Consider the following 14,524-nt stretch of genomic DNA (forward strand, 5'->3'; position numbering starts at 1 on the left):
TATATATATATATATATATATATATATATATATAAAATATAATATTTTTTCATTCTAAACTAAGTAATTAGACTTGCTAACAAATATTTCACCAAGTGAGTGTGAAATGAATTTTTTATGATAGTTCAAACGGGTTAAAACAAAAATGTTTATTTAATCTTGACAGAGAACTTAACAAAAGTACTGGTACCTACTAAAAATAAGTGACAATAATGAGTAAGTGTTCAAGAAATTATTTTGTGTACCCAGTACATATTGTGGGCAGCATGAGGAAAGCTGCAGACAGTGAAAATGTTGCTTAGTGGTCATTACATTTCATTATATACCAACCTAACATACGTATAAAGTAGAATCAGAGGTTGTACTAGATTACGGAACTGTACCCTACTTTAAGAGATCATATCAGTGATTTCCTTATCTTACTGCCGTGGATGTTACTTTTTTTTCACAGCAATAAGCAGAGCTTGGAATATCTCCATTTTAACACCTTAATCACTATAATTTATTGCATGCTGATATGACATAATATCCTAGGTAAGATTAGGTTAGCACTTGGTAAACATTACAACATTAAAGAACAGAAATAAAAATATATCGTTTAAAATACGAACTAAGTACCTAAGCAGGGAGAATAGCATGACAGTTAAAATGTTGCGCTGCAAGTTGAAGGGTCAAGGAATCTGTTCCCTATTTGGTCATGTATTTTTCCATTGATCTAATCCTTCCAGCTGCACCGTGGCTCTCCAAGTTCACTCAGCCTCTAACAGAAATGAATAGGTACCAGGAGTATTTCCTTGAGCATTAAGGCAACAACCACATAGGATTGGCAATCCCTACAGCTACTAATTCCAATTGTCTCGAAAAGGTGGAAGACTTAACAATGAATACGGTAACCTGCGAGTCTTCATGGCCTATAATAGGGATACCTTTACTTTTTCTTTATTAGTATGAGTACTAGTACATTTTTGCAAAATACTTAACAATAAATTAACATACAAGGCAGAAAATTACATCTGCATTTCAGTGAAATGTTCAGCGCCACTCTTTGCACACATGGCAAGTAGCCTACACACAAACGACTGTTGGATACAAAAAGAACATAATGACTTACTGACTGAAATTGGAGGTGCTATCATATTTCAAATCGTCGAGAAAAAAAAGAGAGACAGATACAAACGAAAAAGAGAGAGAGAGAGAGAGAGAGAGAGAGAGAGAGACTGAGATAGGTTATTTTGATGAATGCACTCCAAAAATATGTTTTATGGGAGGTGTTATGAACTCTCTCAGACTATTGTCTTATTTTCCAGTAAAGTAACTGTTAACGCCTCAAAATCAGTTTCTCCCATTGTGGCTAACATTTAAACAACTAATTTTCATCTTTTCATTTATATTACGTAAAATTTCATAGTAAAATTTTATTTTTTTAATCATGTACGACATGAGAAATAGTCTTAGGTCTATTACGCTATGTTGCATTAATCTTAAAAACTGCTACTTAACTGTACCGGTATTTGGTAATTATCTCATATCTACTTTTCCACTCGTCATTTTCAACTAAATCTTGATTCTCATCATGTAAAATATTCATTTCGTGACAGAAGAGTTATATAAAGCCACTTCATTTACTTCCATACACTTTTTCTTGTCAATACTAAAACTTATCTGTAAATGGTTTTTCATAGCCATTCTGGGATTTACACTGCAGAATATCTTTACCTCATGTCATATAAAATTAAAATCATGTAGACCACTATTTCCAGAGTTAAAGGTAATGACAGTTTACAATCTATTCATTTACAGAACCTTGATATTCCTCAGATCCAACATAGATCTTTATCAGACTAGATCAGATATACATTCCTTCAACACTAGAAATAAAGATAAATTAGATTACACAAGGTGCAGATTGAGTGTAAGCTCAAATACCTGCTTTTTTAATGGCATAAATATATTTAATAAGTTACCATTGGAAGCGAAAAAGTTACCAATAAATAGGTTTAAGTCCTGCATACATAGATGGTTGCTGAACAGACCTTTTTATTCAGTGAATGAATTCATGGAGTGTGATGTAAATATTGTATTTTAGAAATGTAACCCTTTCTTTATATTTTAATTTGTCTCTTTGTATTTTAATTATACCTTTTGTCCTTATATAAATGTGTTAACCTACAGCATACTCTGTTTATCTCTCAGTGTTTGTTTATTTGACTATGTATGTTTATTTGCTTATAATTATTTGTCTATATTTATTTGTGCTAAGTTTGTTTATGCATGTGTGAGTGTATGTATGCGTGTGTGTGTATTATCGAACCTGACGATGTCATATCCAGGCCTTGTACACTGGTTTCTGACAAATAAATATTATTATTATTATTATTATTATTATTATTATTATTATTATTATTATTATTAATAATACGTACTGTAATATAATAACACTTCCAAACTCTACAGGCTATCAGTGAGGTGACAGTATGGAAACAATAGATCAGAGTACTAGGGGAAAACTTAACCACGGCTCCACACATCTCACAAGATCTACAGGAGATCGAATCCGATCCAACTGACTGACTGAACTATCACTTGGTCCTTACCTCATATGAAATAAAATTTAAAGGTGATTCACAATGTTACACAAGCACTTAGAAACTTTATTCTTAAGGTAATTTTTAGTAAAACGTTCATATGATCATGGTCAGGTCCTCAATCATTATAGTGCTGTAATAATTTTAATCTTACCAAAATAAGTACTTGTGTAGTCACTGTTAAATATGAAACTAGAATAGTTTTGCAAAATTATCTTTTCATAAACTACAAATACCAGTACATGTTTATAATAGCTATACTCAATGTTAAGCATTTGCTCTCTCATTAGAGGAAATGTTGTGATGCTACAAAAAATCGATTTCGAGATTTTCATAGAAATACCATTTTTTAGCATCCATGATATCGGGCATGTCTTCTGGCTGTCTGTCCTTTCTGTACCTACATCTGTGTAAAAAGATTTCTCTTAAATTGTTGATCGAACTTTCATGTTCAGTATATACGAGTACTTTTATCTGGGAATTATAAGCATGAAATGCAATATATTTTAGTACAGTACCGTATTTAATCTTTATTTGTAAATCAGAAACGAAAAAATGGTGCTCAAGTTCAAGAATCCTAAAAAGATTTTCCTTATATTTTTGTATTATTCACAATGAACTGATAAAAGAGATGGATCATTTAATAGTGACAAAAGAATGTTTCACTAAGAGAAATTATAAATCACTATTATTGGTACCATATAGAATCATTTCTACTTTTCGTTGTGCATTAATTTAAATTTAAATGATGAGCAGCTATGAAGAGTCCACGAAGTTCCTCACTGTTAAGAGAAAGTTTTGCTTGATTGTAAAAACATCCTGTTACCAGTACCGTACGAGAAGTAATTATGTTTTAAAGATTTAGAATGAAAAGAAAGAGGTTTATTAGGAAAAAGTATCATCATAAACACTAAACTTTAATGTCTATATCATTTTTAATTCCAACTTTCGTAAATAGAAAAATAATATTAGAAATGACTCAATATATGAATAGCTATTTCAAGTAAATTGTGTAAACTAATTACCAGTAGGCCTACAATCTACATACATCCACTTAACCATAAATGAAGTCAAATTGCAGATAATACCAGTACCTTTTGTATGTAATCTATCTAGAAAACGAAAGTTCGTGTTCTTATTTGGTTGCATATTACATTATTTCATTTAGGCATGATTTTTTTAAATAATAGTTCGAGAAAATGAATTACAAACGATAATATCAATTGCAACATAATAAATTAACTAAATAATTGTTGTAAAACGCTTAAAATTGGCACTGATATTATATGACTTTTTCCAGGCATTCACGAATCGAGGATGCAGTTTTTGTGTTTTTTAGTTTGAAAAAAAATATATAATGTTTAGCCTATTGCACATGTTTGTGTATTTTAGTTAAAAAGTAATGTTTGTGATTATACTACAGAATAATCAATGCTATCTGAGTAAATGTTTATATCTGGTGGAGTATATTCTGTGTAAAACAACGTTTACAGCAGGTATAAAAAATGTCTCCCCAGTTCAATGTACTTGGTCTACACTAACTCCAGAAATATGTGGCTCAATCGGCTGATGCACACATTTTGCATTACACCTACTACACATGTCTGATCAAGTTACCGGTACTTTTATAAGGCTGTGTAGACGTAAACGAGATATAATATATATGAGTCTATTTTAAAGTGATGTATTTACCAAATAAAAAACATCCCTGTAACTATAAAGATTCGAACCCTTGCTTCCATATATATATATATATATATATATATATATATATATATATATATATATATATATAATCAAGAATTAGCTCCATAAACACTGGTATAACTTCGTGAATCTCTTTACAATTTTTTCAGGTGTGTTTGTCAAAACTCTGGGGAATGGGAGGAGGTAACATAAAGAACAAGTTTTGTTAATTAACCCGTAACCATTGGTGTTTTAGTACGATGATATATAATCTTAAAAGCATCACACGTGGACCAACGTTATCCTAAAAACGGGCCTGTAAAAATATACTATTGATTGGCCACTACATTCCCTAGATGTCTTTTCCTCTAGGATCTTGTGAACAGTATCTACGAAATGCTAGTGAAGAAAGTGGAGGAACTTCTAGCGAGAATCTTAGCCTCTTGTGATTAACACAGAACTAAGCATCATGGAATGAGATCGGCAGTCAACAATGTGACGCTGTAATATGAACGATTTGTGTGGATGCCATTTTCGGATCCTTTAAATCAATGGTTCCCAAACGTTTTTGATCGCGGATCCCTTTCGACTCGAAAAAAGATTCACGTATCCTCAAATTAAACTAAATTAAATTAATTTAATCGCTAGATTAATATAGATATAAATTTAATATGCCTTCATATTTATATTCTGTACATAGCCTATTTAACATGGACATTATGCCTACAACTACATTAATTACCGCTATCATGCATAGCCATGAAATCATAAACAGCAGTAGTATTTAGAAACTGCGTGTATTTTTTTTCAGTAATTACATGCATAATTACAAAAAAACACCTTTAAATTACTAATGTGAAGAATGGTGTTGTTTCCTCGTCTCACAAATTTCTTTCAAGGTGAGGGAAATGGAAGAAAATTGAATACTCATGTCTGATGTGGCATCCAGGTGATGACGGAATTTTGATTTTGTTACTACTTCGCACAGATATTTTGTTGGAAATGGGAAGAGTTTCGCTTCTGCGCATTTAGAAATTTCCGAATATTCTTGAAGTAGGCTACACCAGAATTCGGTAACAGGAAGTTCGCTAAATCTTTGTTTCATCATATATATTTTTTTTTTTGTTCACCCGTTTTTAAATTAGCAGATGTGATACATGACAGAGTGAGCGACTGATTTTTGAATTTTTAGAACTGTCATTTTTATTATCTTTTATTAGCCACCGATCCATTGAGACATACTGTATAATATGAAAATTAAAATTATTCGTAATATTAAATTAATAATATTATGTTCGGAATCAAAGACACGTGGTTATTAACACACAGTTTAACACGAATACCTCACATAAGCCTGCTCGTACTGAATGAATAAAAACTGACTTCACAATAAAAGTAGGCCTAATAGAAGCAGAACATGTTCACAACAATTGACGAAATTTGTTTCTTTTTAAAAATACGTGTCAGAATTTATTGCTGATTAAATAACATTGTCAATCAAATTTATTTTACAATTATGACATTAAGTCTCCGAGCACATTTACAAAAACTTATTCTTACACTATTGGTCTCGGGAGAAAAAAACTGCAAACATTCACACACACCAAGCAGATAAGAACTAACTAATAACTGTTACCCTCGCCAAGCAGACAAAAATTTTCAATAGAACTGACTACCTTAACTTAAAAAAAGGAAGTCGTGTTTTTTACAACAGCTCGAACGCCAGCTCACGCAAGGGTGAGATCTGGTCATCCACCCTTCCTGATATACTAACTTTTACAGATACAGTCGCCTACAGTACTGTACAGTCACGTCGAGAAAAACGGTAGTATTATATATTATTTAGTTCAAAATGTATATTACCAACCGCAGATCCCCTGATAGTGTTGGCGGAACCCTAGGAATCCGAGGAGCACACTTTGGGAACCACTGCTTCAAATCATACAGTTAATAATGTAATAAGAATCTGTGATACGTCATTAAAATACAAAAAAAAAAAAAAAAAAAAGAATTAAAAGCGTATTCTTAACTAGTACAACAAAGATACTTGAATCCTACAATACCTAGATGTGAAACTACGCTTCTGAGATGTGTAGCATCGTACTAGAGCACCTCTGGAATGGATACATTAGCAAAACTTTTTAAGATACCTACCCACTCCCCGAAGTTTGTAACAGTCACTCAAACACGTTGTATATATTATCATATTTGTCAGTCATGAATCTCTCTGTATCAGTATAGGCCTATTTAATCAGTTTTTCATATAACAACCATTACAGTCATAGTAGAGGAAATTTTCATTTTTCACACTGACGTGATATCTATGTACCGGTATATGTTCATTTAATTAACCAAATCTGAGATTCTGTCATGATGTTCTGAGATTTCACCACACCTATATCTACTGTGTCGAGAACTGACATGAACTCCCTGTTTAGTGTAGTACATACTTCGGTTATGTGGATGTCCGTTCCGCAGATGCCAGAATACGCAACTCGAATCAGAACTTCTGTGCTCTTGGGATGAGCTGGTATGGGAACCTTAAGAAGACTCAGCTTTCTGTTCTGAGCGTCAAACTGCAGGGCTTCCATTGTTTCATCTGCATGTAGATATCAGCAAACTATGAAAGTAAAAAAATGTAGGCCCTATCTATAATGACCATTGCAGTAAATCTAAAAAGTACAGTAGAGTCTCGATTATCCGACATTCCGTATTATCTGTCACTGTTCATGGTAGAGCTCGCAGTGAGAAAATATCAATCAGCACCCAAGCAAATAAATATTAATGGCATTTTTTTAATACTGTACTGTAAACGTTTATAATTACTGTGAGCTTACTGTGTTGTCATTGTTCTATAACATTTTGTTCTATTTTTTATTCAATAAGTAAAATGTTTTACTATAACATTTGTTTTATTATATATTTCTGCGTTATTCTGCATTATCCGACATTTTCCCTTATCCAATCCCTGCGAGGTCCAGTTTAGGTCTGATAATCGAGACTACTGAATAGGCCTACAGCCATTTCACTTGCACATCAAATGTGTGAGGAAAGTGTCACAAAGATTTAAATGTCGAATTCAGAATTTTGACTTTTCACACAGTACCTCTGTTGGACCAGGAGCTCAGTTAATGAAGCAACAGGTTAAGGATTGGAAAGTTCTGGGTTAAATTTCCGATAATGGTAGGATTATTCTGACTTCCAAACTTCCAAAATGACCCATTGTCCACTCACCTTCCTGTGAAATTGAGTAGACCTACTGAATGTTACCTGGGAGTAAAAAAGTGGTCGGAGAGTGCTGCTGATCACACGACCCCATTCTAGTGCCAAGGTTTTGAATGTATACAACTCTATGCCCCACATCCATCTTCATAGCATCTAAATGGGATACTCTTACCTTATGTAGTAGGTAGGTACCTCTAATGCTGTTTATGGGATTGACTCATTACTTAATTTATTCATAACATTAGTATCGGTATAGAAAAATAAGTTTTATTTGAACAGTAAGATAAATTTATATACATCTTGATTACACAACTTTTAACACTATATCACTTCTGATGATGGCCAATAGCAGGCCGAAACATGTTAACAAGGTAACATAAAATTTAACACGTGAAAGATATATAATACGTTTTCCAAACTAAATTTATAGCAAATACCTATGTGAGAATAGTAAAAAAAAAAATGAGAATTTTATAGAAACCTATTTTCATGATAATGGCATTAAATTATCCATGAAAGTGTAACTTTTGGAACTGCATCGTAACTAGCTTGTCAGTTAACAAGGTCATATTCATATTAACTATATTGCTTATTGTATGTAACCTTTTGTAACTCTAACTTAAACTAACTTATAAGTTCACCAAGTCATATCAGCCTTTGTATACTGGTCTCAAATGAAGAAATATTATTATTATTATTATTATTATTATTATTATTATTATTATTATTATTATTATTATTAAGTCGAGAAGCTCTATCACAAATTTGTAGAAAACAGAAGAAATAATTATATAGTACACTAGTGCACAATTTGAACACTAAAGTTAATCATTCGTATATAAAGACTTTATTTAAATACTGGTACTGGTACACTAGAATTAGCCTACTTCGAAAATCTTTTAAAATATTAAAGGGATTCGAAACATGTATGCTAGGTTTAATAGAAACTTCAATAGTATTGCAGTATTGCCAAGAAATATAGGTACATTGTAAACTTATTGTCCCACACCTTAGCATCGTGGTCTAAGGCATCATGTCTGGACTCGCGTTACGGAATAAGTGCAGGTTCGAGTCCCCATGGGAAAAGAATTTTCTATAACATTTCAGCCAGTGTGTGTGATCGGTGCTCATCCAGCATTGTGATGAATTTGGCGAGCTACAATAGGTACCGTAGAGAAATCAATTCTTAAAATCCACCTATAACAGCTGAGGGGATCATCGTGCTGACTATACCCATACTGGTTGGATAATCGTTCACCTCTGTTGAGGCATGAGATCAGCAGTCGGCTGGTCGACCTTGACTCTTCATGGGCTATTATGTCACGGATTACTTTTAACCCTGATCACATATAACAGATTGATCAGCCTAATGCACTTTAAAGACAGGAACGTTATCAGTTTCACTATGCTGCCATCTAGCGACTATAAAAGAAGTCACGTTCTAACCCTAAAGGTACATCTACACATATCAATTTTCTATGCGCGTACACATGCAATCTGGGGGAAATATTGAAATAATCAAGTTGAAAACGAACATTCAATTAAGATGCATGCAGATTTTGTGTCTGCATGGTGTGCCATGTTGAACGTCATCTTCACTATATACAGAGTGATTCACAAGGAAAGGTCAAAAATTTAGTATAAGATGTCTTAGGCCATTTTGAGTGAAAAAGTTCATATGAACATAGGTCTATTTTCAAATGATGGCGGAGCTAGATGCATTTTTTTGGTAAAACGTCTCGCCCCAATGTGAATCAGATGTTACCATATCTGCTGACATGAGATGTGAGACAAGGTCACGGATCGTAATGAATGACGTAACATTGGAATCTGCATTGTGAGTGCCGTGGATAAGTTCATTCACCTCATAAACTGGATGATGGTGCATTACAAATGTCCAATCGCCTGCCCTTATCTGATGTAATGACACAGATCCTGCGCATAACACAAATACACTTGCTTATCAGTTCACAGCAGTTCAGTCAGCTACTTACAGTGCAGTAGTTATAGCCTATAGGTACAGTTATCGGAAGTGTTAAGTTGTGTTTTTCTAGGTGCCTTATAAATTTTCGACTGCAGAATACGCCGATATTGTGTATGTTTATGGTTTGTGCGATGGAAGTTCCTTGTGTGCCATCGCTGAATATGAACAACGCTTTCCAAACAGAAGAGTACCATATTTACTGTCTATGGGGTTGGAAGAAAGACTTGTTATAACAAAGGAAGGTGAAAACGAGAGAGGCGCTAATAGACCGAATTTTGGATGCTGCAAGCCGCATGAAGAACATCCACGTGCAACTCTTCCGAGCAATGAGCGCAATTCATGCCCGAGCGCAACAGTGCATTAAAGCAGAAGGAGGTACCTTTGAAAATGTACGAAAACATCGACCCCGACATCTAGAATATTAGATATGTATGCATACGTGAATATAAACTTTAAATTTTTCCTTTATTGTCTCTAAATGCGAGTTAGTTCAATGGAATCCCAGAAGTTTTTGTGAAATCAAAGAGCCATATCTCCGTAACCGTTCGAAAACGGACCTAGATTCATATGAACTTTTTGACTCAGAATGACTTCAGAATTCACATCCCAAATTTTTTACCATTCCTCGTGAATCACCCTGTATATTAAATGTCAATCCAATACTTTATTCTGAAAATTGTGGTTGAACACTTGAACACTCTGTAGACACTCATATCTGCGATAATCTTCAATAATGCTAATTGTATTTGCCGCCATCTTAAGCTTATGAGGTCAGCCATCAGCAATCAAAACAATTTTCTGTTTATTCATGGCCACTTGAAACAATCAGCTGCTCGCTATGTGCAACTGTTGAACGAAAAACGCACAAAATACATACCGGCGATGGGTATCTTTCAATTGCCACATGTGCTACTATTTTTAATGGAAAAGGCATGTACAAATGAATACATTTCATTCACTATTGCATGCATTGCTTGAATGCTTAAAATTGAAAGAAAATTTGCACTGTGTAGATGGACCTTTATGGAATTGCATGGAGTAATAGCTTGCAGCTGTATTTCCATCCAGCAGTTGTTACCAAAAGATTCATTTTCGACAGTGAAGATTCTAGTGCTTGCTCTCTTTTATATGTTGTCATTTTATAACATGGGAATGACCAATCTGATGTAATAATATATGTGATCAGGGATTTTACTTACTGTAAATTTATTGCCTGGGCAGCAGAATCTTCACTTCACTACAATGCATTCAGAATTTATAGCTGATTGAAGCGTACTTGTTGTCACTAGATTAAATGAAAGGAAGGACGAATTTCGTCCACTTACTCCAAACACATTCAACACAATGTAAATCCGGGAACAGCTGCTACAGCTTAAGTTATATTATCAAGTGGTAACATATGTCCATCTCACAAAACTAATATACGGCTTAAGCCAAGGTCGCTGTTTGTACCAAACCAAGTTACGCTGACATTGATTTTTATTAAGTACGTACACATGGAATAAGTGTGCTGCCCTTGAATCTTAATGACATGTTACTGTTTAGTTTATAGAGTGTAGGATGTGTGTGTTGAGACCTGATTACTTCTGAAGTCAGACATCCTTTCAGTACATGTTTCCATTTATTCCAGTAGCTAAAACCTCAGCAATGAGATCAAGACTAGTGTCAGATATTGATGCTATAGTGTTGAGTTTCAAAAATAACATCACAAGCCTCTGGAGAGCATTACTTTCCTGCTTCTGACCTTGCCTCCATAAATACATTTGCGTAACCCAACTTTGAATGAATGTAAAGTGAGGCCAGCTAGAATTAATTTCTGACATTTGCTGAGCACGTGGTGCTAAAACACGTAGGTACAGGTCTATATAGCCAACCTTCTCTCCTGATTTTGTTTATTTGCCCATAATAACTTCATTCTACTGTTAAAATTTAATCTTCTGGTTTCTTAAATGTCTACATAATCAGGGGTGTATTTCTAAGAACAAAAGTGTCCTGGCTCTGGAATTTCGAAGCATAAGCTACTGGGTCATTCTATTTGAACCTGAGAGGATTAAAAAAACAGAATCAGTTGGTTACATGTAGAAAACAAAATTGGAGTGACTTCCTGGTAACAAAACAAAGAGGTTGTTACATCTGTGGAGTAGATGTCACTATGTTGTTTAATCAACTGTCCGAAGACAGGTCTGAAACCCACAAGTGATATTAACATGGCACCACTTATGAGGCAACTAAGCCAGGAGATAATGGGGTAAGAGGGCCAGTTCCTTTCCCCCTCCATTGCTATATCGCCAATTAGTTACTTATTCCACTAATCAGACTTCAGACAATAATTTTATTGTTCTTCCTCTGACACATGAAATTGTTTAAATATAAATAAAATATAACTTTTTATAAATGCAAAATTTGGCAATATGAAAGCAGAAAAGTGCCCTGGCACCGTCCAGCCTCGAAAAATATTATCTTAGTGCCACCAGAGCTCATCAGGCCTGAAATACTCCCCTATACATAATATGCTTTTGTGTTTCTGCTTTTCAATGTCAGCTTGTTTCTCGAAAGGACGATATTGCACATTCTGTGTATGCTACAAGAGAAACTAAAGAAAACTAATCAATCTTCTTAATGTATCCAGCTGTTTGCTGACAACATAAAGTCCACTATAGTCCACTGTAGTCTATTCAGTTGTTGTTTTTCACGAGAAATGAGGGGTATTTTGATCGGTGTTCATTATACAGGGTGTTTAAAAAATACGGGACATAATTTCAGGTATGTATTTCCCACATGTAGACAATCAAAATAGTTCATTACAACATGTGTCCGGAAATGCTTCATTTCCGAGTTATGGCCTTCACAACATTGAAATTCACCGGAACGTTTTTCTTTCCCCAGGTCGTTGTCATTACAGAAGATGTTCAAAATGTCCACCTCCTGCTTGAATACAGACCTCACATCGATGTCTCATTGACCTGTGAACACGATCCCAAACTCCAGGAGTATTACGTATGTCCTCAGAACATGCCACAATTTGATTCCGAACGAATTCCAAATCAGGCACCGGAGACGAATAAACCAATGATTTTAAATCGCCCCACAAGTAGTAATAGAGAGGGTTCAGATCAGGTGAGCGTGGAGGCCAAGCAATTGGGCCACCTCTACCTATCCATCGATCAGAAAACCTTCGATCCAAGTACCGGCGAGCCGTACGACTGAAGTGTGCAGGAGCGCCAGCATGCAAGAAGTGAATGTGTTGATGATTGATCAGTGGAGTGTCTTCTAAAACATGAGGTATGGTGTTTTTCAGGAAGTTTGTGTATGCCTGCCCCGTAAGTCTGTTTACAAGTACATGGGGGCCAACTAATCGATCACCAATGATACCGGCCCACATCTTGAGGGAGAACCGCACCTGGTGATGAGATGGAACAGTTGCACGTGGGTTTTCATACGCCCATACATGCTGATTGTGGAAATTTGTTATGCCATCTCGTGTGAACTGTGCTTCATCTGTAAATAATACTAAGGCAGGAAAATTCGGATTTACACCACACTGCTGCAAGAACCACTGACAGAACCTAACTCATGCAGGGTAATCTGCTGGTGACAGGGCCTGTACACGTTGCAAATGATAAGGATACAATTGATACTCTTTCAACAGTCTCCAGACAGTCGTATGAGGAACATTGACTTGCAACGCTACCCTTCGTGTGCTGATAGAAGGAGTCATGTTCACAGCCTCCAGAATCTCCTCCTGTACTTCTGGAGTTGTAGATCTTGGTCGTCCCCTTCCCAAACCAGGAGAGTTAAATTTTCCATACTCGCACAGACGGTAATGGAGACGTACAAATGTCTTCCGATCTGGACATTGTCGCTGTGGGTACCTCTCCTGGTACAAACGACGAGCCAGCGCAGCATTGCCGTCCGCCTTACCATACTGTACATGAAGTGTATCTCTGCCAGCTCTTGATTTGAATACATGTCGCACAGTCTAACGCCTACACAACACTGAATGTAACCTTCGCCTCGGAATGAACTGTCAGAGTGCCCTCTTAATGTCTCCTTTGACGGCAACGACCTGCGGAAAGAAAAACGTTCCGGTGAATTTCAATGTTGTGAAGGCCATAACTCGGAAATAAAGCATTTCCGGACACATGTTGTAATGAACTATTTTGATTGTCTACATGTGGGAAATACATACCTGAAATTATGCCCCGTATTTTTAAACACCCTGTAGATGCCTGTTGCTAGTAGCCAGAGTTGGGGTATAGTCAATATATACTGCAGGGCTGTCTTCTGCAACTGGTACTGATGATTTTAATTTACTTCCTTTGTGGCTTATGGATGGACAGTATAGAAGAATGTGTTCCAGATCTTCATCATGATTATTACACCACAGACAAGTAGAATTATCAGAAATGTGAAATTGGTGTAGGTACAATTGAGTGACAATGTGACCTGTTCTGGCTCTTGTTAAAAATGTTTGAACATGTCTGGGCAAGTTTTTGTACATTTCCAAGTCATTTGGTTTCTTTTGTACAGACTGTAAAATTTTTCCTTTGTCAGAAGACAGCCAATTGTTGATCCATAGGTTTGTAAAATGAGACTTGACTGAAGCAAAAGCACTGGATAGAGATATCACTTGAAGAGATCTTGGTTGCAAATATGTTGCCTGTTTTGCAATATTATCGACTTTCTCGTTTCCAGGTATACCACAATGACTAGGTATCCATTGAAATGTTATTTCCTTTTGGAGTTCTCTATGCTACAAGAGAAGTTAATACTCTAATCAGGGACGATGGAACTCATAGCAGAGAGGCAGTTACGAGATATTACCCGCCAAAATACACTTTGATTGCAATGGGAGTAAATACTTATTTACTTTCGGCCACATATTAACACAAATCATATTAGGTTGAAGTACACATTAAGAACTTAACGTTAATTAACCATATTGTCTATCAGGGACGAATGAAGAATGGTATAGCAATAATTGGGCCCCTTGAGCAAAAGATAAATAGTAATTTACAATATAGGAGAGTAAAATTAGATTTTA

At 35.2% G+C, this 14,524-nt stretch overlaps 1 protein-coding gene across 4 annotated transcripts in view; it reads right to left on the reverse strand.

The window, feature by feature from the left end:
• LOC138701498 (D-altritol 5-dehydrogenase-like) overlaps positions 1-12,665 on the reverse strand; it is a 39,627-nt gene extending 26,962 nt beyond the window's left edge. Inside the window, exons 1-2 of one of the 4 annotated variants that reach the window (XM_069828448.1) lie at positions 10,680-12,665; positions 6,722-6,891 (exon numbers count right to left, since the gene is read on the reverse strand). In XM_069828448.1, coding sequence (XP_069684549.1) covers positions 6,722-6,862 — 141 coding nt within the window. In that variant the 5' untranslated portion in view covers positions 6,863-6,891; positions 10,680-12,665. The remainder of the gene's footprint in view (positions 1-6,721; positions 6,892-10,679) is intronic. The other 3 variants (XM_069828445.1, XM_069828444.1, XM_069828447.1) reach the window with 3 other exon arrangements.
• Between the last annotated feature and the right edge of the window lie 1,859 nt (positions 12,666-14,524).

This window comes from Periplaneta americana, chromosome 6 (genome assembly GCF_040183065.1).
Source record: "Periplaneta americana isolate PAMFEO1 chromosome 6, P.americana_PAMFEO1_priV1, whole genome shotgun sequence".
Classification (NCBI taxonomy): Eukaryota; Metazoa; Arthropoda; class Insecta; order Blattodea; family Blattidae; genus Periplaneta; species Periplaneta americana.